Below are 7730 nucleotides of genomic sequence, written 5' to 3' on the forward strand. Positions count from 1 at the left end.
GACTGTGTGTCACTGGTCTGAGGGCTTTAGGGTTTATATGATAACAAATACACACCAGTTTGCAATATCAAGCAGCATAACAAGGTATTCCGCACAGCCAATATAACTGTAAGCAGACACTGGACACTGGAAACTGTGCACATTGCGTTTATGTACTTTTTAGAACTGTGCTTCCTGGGAGTGGGTGGAGATAAAGAGCACTGCTGTTGGCATGTTTTACTTGTTCGGCTCTCTGATTGGTGGAATTTTCTGTACAGCATTGTGGGTAATGTAGTTTTCCACCACTGATTCTTCTGTAAAAAGAATATTTTAAAAAATAAGTTGAAATAAAGCAGACCGATGGTTACAAAAGAAGCAAATACCATCGATTAACAACCTCGTATATCTCACAGCAGTCTATAAATCAATTCATCTATAAATGTTTGTTACGTAAAAATCTGTTTTCCTATGGAGAAAATAAATGCCGTTTTTCATTCCAAAATTAAGAAAAGTTCAATAGCTCAGTATGAAATATATAGAGGTTAAGCACAAAAATAGTTTTTGCATGTGCATTCCCTTTTTCTGCATTGCTTCATGACATTGAATGTGTATAACATTCATATACACTGTATGGTTTGCATAACGCCAGGAAGACCAACATATCTGCTGGTTTAAGCTGGTCCTTAGCTGGTCATGTGCTGGTCCTAAGCTGGTCCTAGGCAACTAGCTCCTGCTCAGGACCATCTTAGGACCAGCACATGACCAGCTTAAACCAGCAGATATGCTTCAAAACATACCTAACCAGCATATGCTGGATTATTCAACAGGGTCTCCTTCACTCCCAGGTCGGACAGAGCAAAGAAGCATCTAAGAGTCAAATAACTGTCTATCAAAGAAGCGTCGGGGTGGGATTCAAGCAAAATGGTCAAAGCATGGAAGTTGTCTTGTTGGAGTGTTGGCACCAGTTCATCCAGTGCCCCACATGTTGTTTCTCCCCTCTCAGATGTCAACCTGCCTGGGGAACTGGACCTCATTGAAATGTGTATGAGAACAGCTGCCAAACTCTCTATCGACTAGCCATCTCAGCAAGAGAGGGATTTATATGATAGGAAGAGGCTGCCATCAGGCACTTCCCCAGTCAATCAGCTGATACCAGCCGTCCCAACATGTGTCACAGAGATATGGCGCTTCTTGGACAAACCCTTCTCACATAGGGTACCTGTTAAAGGTTTCTCTAGGTTGGATGTGCACAATATGGAGGAGCTGGGGATGTTCAACCCCCAGACTCAGCATTGTGGAAAGAGATCTGCGTCATTGCAGATCTCAACCTTCGCTCATCGAGGGGGAGCAGAGCTGCGGCTGCAGCTGGCCGTGCTGGGTGAAAGAGCCCTGTGGTTGGGTCTGACGGGCTTATCAGAGAGGGAGAAGGCAGAGTTCCTCGATTCCCCAGTGGAGCCAAAAGCCCTTTTTGGGGCTGCAGTGACAAATGATGCATCAGCTGTGCGACTTGCACGAAAATTGCCTTCCCAGGAAGCCTACTGTTCGCCCTCCCCTCAAAACATGTGTCCGGGGTTTGGCTTCCGGGGGGAACAGTTAGGGTACAGAAACCCTAGCCCTAGCAGGCGGAGGTTCACCCAGCCCAAAGGCCTCGTTTGTGGCAGCAGCGGCTAAGCATCGCACAGTTAACCATCAGGGAGGGAAAAAGAGGCAGGTGACCTAACCTGTGGTCTGGTTTTGAATAATCAAAAAGGGGCTACAGCACTCATGGAGACTCTGTAGCACACCTCTGCACAGCACATGAGTCGTGTGCCCCTGTGGGGTGGGATTCAAACTAAATGTTCAAAGGAAGGAAGTTATCTGAGTGTTCGCACCAGTTAATACCGTTTCCCCACAAGTTGTTCCTCCCCTCTCCCCCTGCAGGGTTATGCAAGAGAGAGAGGACGAAAGTTTACACAAGTGTTCTCATTCAAAAGAAATATAAATATTCCCAGTGCATCCAGGCAGTGGGCCAAGAGCACAGATGTATGAGAAAATAAAAACAAAAATACACACAAAAACATACAGATCAGAGATGCAACCCCCAGCTACGCCGCTAGAGTTCACGCAGAAAGTTGGTGCATGCACAGTACACCCTTGGGTTTTGTCCACGATAAAACGGGGTTATTGTCTGGAGTTTGCTGTAAAACCTCCACTCTTCAACAGTGTGTTAATGTCAACAGCAGAAAGGGAATCAGCTCAAAACATCTTTATTGAGCAAAACATTAATTTGGGTCGTACCGCAGGAGGACAGCCAGAACGGCTTTTACTGTACATCCTTAATTGGATGGCTTTCCTTTTTGTGAGCCAGTTTTTAGCCACTAAAACCTCCTCCGATTTTTGATCTACACAGTAATGATCGGCCAGACCTCAGAGGTGCTCCTCACAAAGAAAGCTATCAGATTCAGGATTACAGGCCTGAACACCTCTCAATATTTAGCCATTAAGAGATGAAAAACCTTGCTCCATCTCAGACACCATTCTGTCAAGGCACAGTAGAACCAGAAACCAGTTCAAACCAGAAGCCGCATAAGAAACTAGATTTATTTGACTGTTGTTGTCAAAATGAACTGAGTTAATTGGTGTTTTCAAATATGAAATTGAATCATAAGCTTAGAGAACAGTTTTGGAGAATTTGATGTTTCCCCATTCAAAGAGATAGGAGCTGCCCGAGAGGCATTTCAAAGATGGCCGCTGAGTGAAACGACTTGTCTTAATGACTTTGGTTTGGTTGCTAGCTTGCAAAACTAGCGGTGCTATATCTAACGTTATAAATGCAGAAGTGCTGCATCTATAAATTAGCTACCTAGCTAACATAATTGGTGCAAATTGAACTGCATGTTTGAAACTCACTCAAAACAAGCCAAACTAGATCAACTGAATGTGCAACCATGCTGAAATATGTTCATATATCTTAAAACAATGTCATTAAATCTTGGGCACGATACTTGTTGTAGCCTATATATATACATTTTTTTTTGCGTTTTTTGTATACTTGAGTTAGTAGATTAGCGTGCATGAATTGATTATAACTTTATACACTACAACTACAATTATTTATCATTAAATAACTTCAATAATAGTAACTCAGAGTAACATACAAACTAGCTCTTGGGAACAAGCATTTATTTCATTTACAAATTATGAAAGAATAAACCTGCAACTGACCCTGAAATGTATGCGGCAAATTCATTTTTTTTTTAATGAGACATCTAACCTTAAGACTGTATCTTTATGCATCTGACAAGAAGGAGAGATTGCTTTACTGGTTTAAAAGAAATCAACACACATCACACAGAGCCCGTTTCACAGCCACATACATGTTTCTCAAGCCACAGCATCCAGACAACGACCTTTGTTTGCAAACATAAACACAGTTCTACATTTAAAAAATACAATCACACTGTACATTATACAAAAAAGCCAACAGAAACTCTTAGAAATGTCCAAACCAAAGACATACAAAAGCCAGCTGGGCAATTACAGTTCAGATCATTCGTATTGTGCTGTGAAGCTGTGTCCATTGGTTTATTATGTGTGTGCAATAGGCTCATGTCTCTAGAGACGTCTGTGACTGCTGCGGTACAAACGATACGGCTGGTCCTCTAGACACCCGCGGCTCTTATCTGACCAGATGAAAGGTCAGCCAGTACATGAAGACGGGCTGCGCCGCAGCGATGGCCATCGTCAGGTACATGCGCAGCTGGTTTCTGGCTCCTCGCACTAACCGACCCTCTGCGGCCGCTTCAGACAGGATCTTTAGCCGCATTGTGCGAATCTGTCACCCAAACACAGACAAGAACCATCACATCTTTTTTTTCTGTTTTATTTTGTGAAACCTGACTATGTACATGGAATAACTGTTTTATAAAAGCAATAAGCCCCGTGAAGCCGTGGGTTACAGTGAATTTATAACAGCTAAGGGGGTAAATTCGTACCTAACAATGCCCCTTAGCTGCGATAAATTCACTGTAAACCACGGCTTCACGGGGCTTATTGCTTTATGTTTTTATGGGAACAGTGACATTTTATTTTTCAGGATTCCTTGTTAAATAGCAAGAACAGCGGACAAGAACAGCATGTATTTGAAATAAAAATATTTTGCAACATTATAAATGCCTTTACTGTCACTTTTGATAAATGTAATGCAACCCTGATAAATTAATCTAAAATAATAATAATAAATCAGATTATGGTCCACATATAAATGTGGTTTGGATCGGGCTAGTAAAAACTTTTTTTTATTTTTTTATTTCCAATTAACTAAACAAAATCAGATATTGATCAGATATAAATCATTATTTTGGACATTTCTTTCCTTCCACTTGGAAGTTTGTATTTTTTGTTTTTTTAATAAATGAAAAAAAATGATAAAGAGAGCTACATAAACAGTAAAGTCCTTGAGCAGTCACAGTGTGTGGTGTAAGGGTATTTTTTGGATTATAGATATCAAATAATTGCACTTTAAAAACATCCTGTAAGTTTCAGAACTCAGCCGTTAGTCTAAAAACTGCTTATATTGAAGGCAGTCTGCCAAAACCACAGCTTGTGGGATGTTCTAGTCTGTGATGTAATAGTGTGGCTAAGCTCCGCCTCCGCAGAAGGCAGTGTGTAATGCTCAGTCAAATCAGAGCCGTATGAACAGCATCCTGAAGAACATAATGCTTCACTTTGAAATGACAGCACCGTATCTTTCAATACGCACCGTAAAAACAAAAATAGAGACGCAGCACCAGAGCAGCGAGAGGTAATATCCCATCCGGCCGAACAGAAGTCCTGCTAACACTCCCACAAACATCCTGAGCAGACAAACACAGCAAGAATTCACACAATGGTGTTTGCTTTGAAGAATTTACGTTGTATGCAATTCATTAAACACACATTCAAAGTGTGTACGTTTTTTTTTTTTTCAATCAAGGACTTTGTTTGAATACACAGCTGGCAATTAATATTATAAGTAATATTATTGCAGTGATAGGAGGATAACACTGGTATGAAATTATACACTGACTTAAAGTAAGAAACAATACGAATGAAACTTAACAACAGCTCCTCTATTAATAACAAATAGAATAGCCATAAATAACGCACAGTCCTTCATTTCTGGTTGAACGAATCCTTTAGAAGCATGTGAATTAACTTATTTAGTTAAGATACACAAAATAACATTTCAAAGACTACCCAATAGCACCACGAGAGTCCAAAACACTGTCAGGACCAGTCTGAACATTGATACCGGTGTTATAATTATAAAATTGTTGCAAGTCTAGGGGAACAAACGGAGTAACTAAAGGCCGTACCCAACATATTTGTATCCAGAAAAGGCCACCAGGTCGATGGTGGTGAGGTCAGTGTTAACCGTTACCAGATACAGACTGAGAAGAACAGCCAAAACCTCAATGATGAGCCACACCAGCGCCGAGCTGGCCTGAATGCCCAAGATCTCTGGAGAAAACCTGGAAACAAGAAAATCAGGCAGAGCAAAAGTCATTAACAAGCAAAAACAGAGTTCGTTTGCTTGTGTTTAACGCCGTGCCAGCTTCTGTGGCTATTTTTATGGTGAGAAATGTTATTTATTTTTGCAGGACAATTGCAGGAAGTCTCCGAATCTCCTCCTTTTCCTGTGAAACTCATGCATCATTAAAACACATCTTATAAACCAAGCATCATGAGTTAGTAAAAAAAGAATGATATAGTGATTGTTAATCATCTGAGCTGGGCATTTAATAGCGCATATTGATGCTGCTTAGAAATCAAAGTCAAAATCGCATTGCTCTTTTTACAGCTTTCCTGTAAACATGAAGTAAATACAGTGGTTTGATCGTTCAGATTCTTCAGAAGAAGTGTGCTTAATTATGTGTTAAATTTGCACTTGTAGTGTCCTTCAAATGGTAAAAATATGTTTGTAAAACTGTACTTGCAGATAATATAATATTAATGAAATAAAAGGCAACTGAAGAGAGACAATTCCATGCCTGTTTCTTTACACACTTAAGTAGACTTTTAAAAAGTGCACTAATGTCACATTGAAGTTTTACTGTATGGTGCATTGCAATCATTCTTTAAGCATTCACAGTAAGTCAAATCGAAGGAGTGTGCATGAACGCATTATTTGGAAGTTAAATGGTGAAACTAAAAATGTTATCAGTGAGACAAAAATCCCCATTTTTGAAGTTCTTTTTAAGGGGCTCAAGGGCAAATCTTTACCGGCTAGCATAGTGCTGTGTGTTGTGTGATGAATGTGTCCAATAACAGCAGGGCAATGGTGGGTCAGAGGTCATACATTCTCACAGTAGCATCGGTGGAGAAGCGTCCAGAGCTCTTACCGGTTCTGTGTGCCCAGAGCCAGTCCTGCTACCAGGACGTACGTAATGAACCCCATCACTGCGGAGTCACAACACAAACACATACACATGCATGTAATACATTTCCCATGAATGCACAATAACAGCATCTGCATCAAAATTCATGAACTGAAACCTATGGGTCATACCGGGAATGTACAGGTCAGGGGCGTTGATATCAAACCGCGGGGCGACTGGTGTGTCCTGCTGATAGCTCACCTCCCAGTTCTGCAGAGAGCAGGACATCACACAGACATTCATCCAGACACGAATCAATCAACAAAGAAAGGCACCTCTGAAGTCCATAGGACTTGTGAGAGCTATATAACATTTTTGGAGCTTGACAGACCCTGGTCATAAAAAGAGTCGTCAAAACGTCTCCTTTGTTGTGATTTTTAAACATACCATCTCTTTACATGACTAAATCATATCCTCAACTATCCAGTAAATACAGTGGCTTGGTCCTTGTGAAAAAGTAGTGTGCTTAATTGTACTGAATGTGCACTTGTAGTGTACTTCAAATCTTAAAAGTACATTTTATTTTTAAAAACTACTTGCAGATGATATAATAGCAATGGCATAAAATGCCACTGAAGTGTACCTGTTTCTTAACGCACTTAAGTAAGCTTTTAAAATGTGCACTTTGTAATAATGTCAAATAAAAAAAAATTTAAGTCATGTTTTTAATAATCTTTTTAAAAAGTCATGCTTTAAAGTACACTTAGTTTGATGTGTTGTCTAACAACACAAGTACTTTTTTAAACTATAGCGTGTCATTCAATATTACATTTAAAGTTAATATATGTTAAATGTACTAAATTGCAACTTCATCATTACAAATGTACCGAAATGCATGACATAAGTTTCAATAGAAATGACATTCAAGTATACTTGAGTTGATCATAAATGCCCATCAGTGCATTCAGCAGTAACTTTAACCATATTTCAAAGATAATAGAAGTCATTAAGAAATTGCTTATGAAGATGTACTGAAGTCCTACTAAAGTGGGTAAAAAAAACTAATAAAAAAAATTTAAAAGTTCAACTAATTATGCATTTAAAATAAATGTAAACTATAACACATTTTGCAAATAACAAGCAATTAAGTGTCCAAAAGACATTACATTCGGTTTAGTGCTGGGCGGTATACCGGTCCATACCGGTGTTTATTTTTATGATATGAATTTTTTAAATACCGCAATACCGGTGTATGTCGCTTAAACAACGTTGGGAACGCGACACTGTTTGAAACGGGTCCCTTTTCACTGTTGCACTGCGGTGAGGGAACAGCTGTATGTGTTACGAAGCGTGAAAGTTCACTAATAGAACGTGATGACACAGAAGAACTCATCCACAATATCCACACTGACC

General features: G+C 39.8%; 1 protein-coding gene across 2 annotated transcripts in view; it reads right to left on the minus strand.

Moving 5' to 3' along the window:
- Window positions 1-3126: 3126 nt before the first annotated feature.
- LOC107566288 (protein YIF1B) overlaps window positions 3127-7730 on the minus strand; it is a 6021-nt gene continuing 1417 nt past the window's right edge. For both annotated transcript variants that reach the window (XM_016251686.1, XM_016251685.1), the window contains exons 4-8: window positions 6509-6587; window positions 6342-6399; window positions 5316-5471; window positions 4721-4814; window positions 3127-3793 (exon numbers count right to left, since the gene is read on the minus strand). In XM_016251686.1, the coding sequence (XP_016107172.1) occupies window positions 3638-3793; window positions 4721-4814; window positions 5316-5471; window positions 6342-6399; window positions 6509-6587 (543 nt within the window). In that variant the 3' untranslated portion in view covers window positions 3127-3637. The remainder of the gene's footprint in view (window positions 3794-4720; window positions 4815-5315; window positions 5472-6341; window positions 6400-6508; window positions 6588-7730) is intronic.

This window comes from Sinocyclocheilus grahami, unplaced genomic scaffold (genome assembly GCF_001515645.1).
Source record: "Sinocyclocheilus grahami isolate Dianchi unplaced genomic scaffold, SAMN03320097.WGS_v1.1 scaffold1067.1, whole genome shotgun sequence".
Lineage (NCBI taxonomy): Eukaryota > Metazoa > Chordata > Actinopteri > Cypriniformes > Cyprinidae > Sinocyclocheilus > Sinocyclocheilus grahami.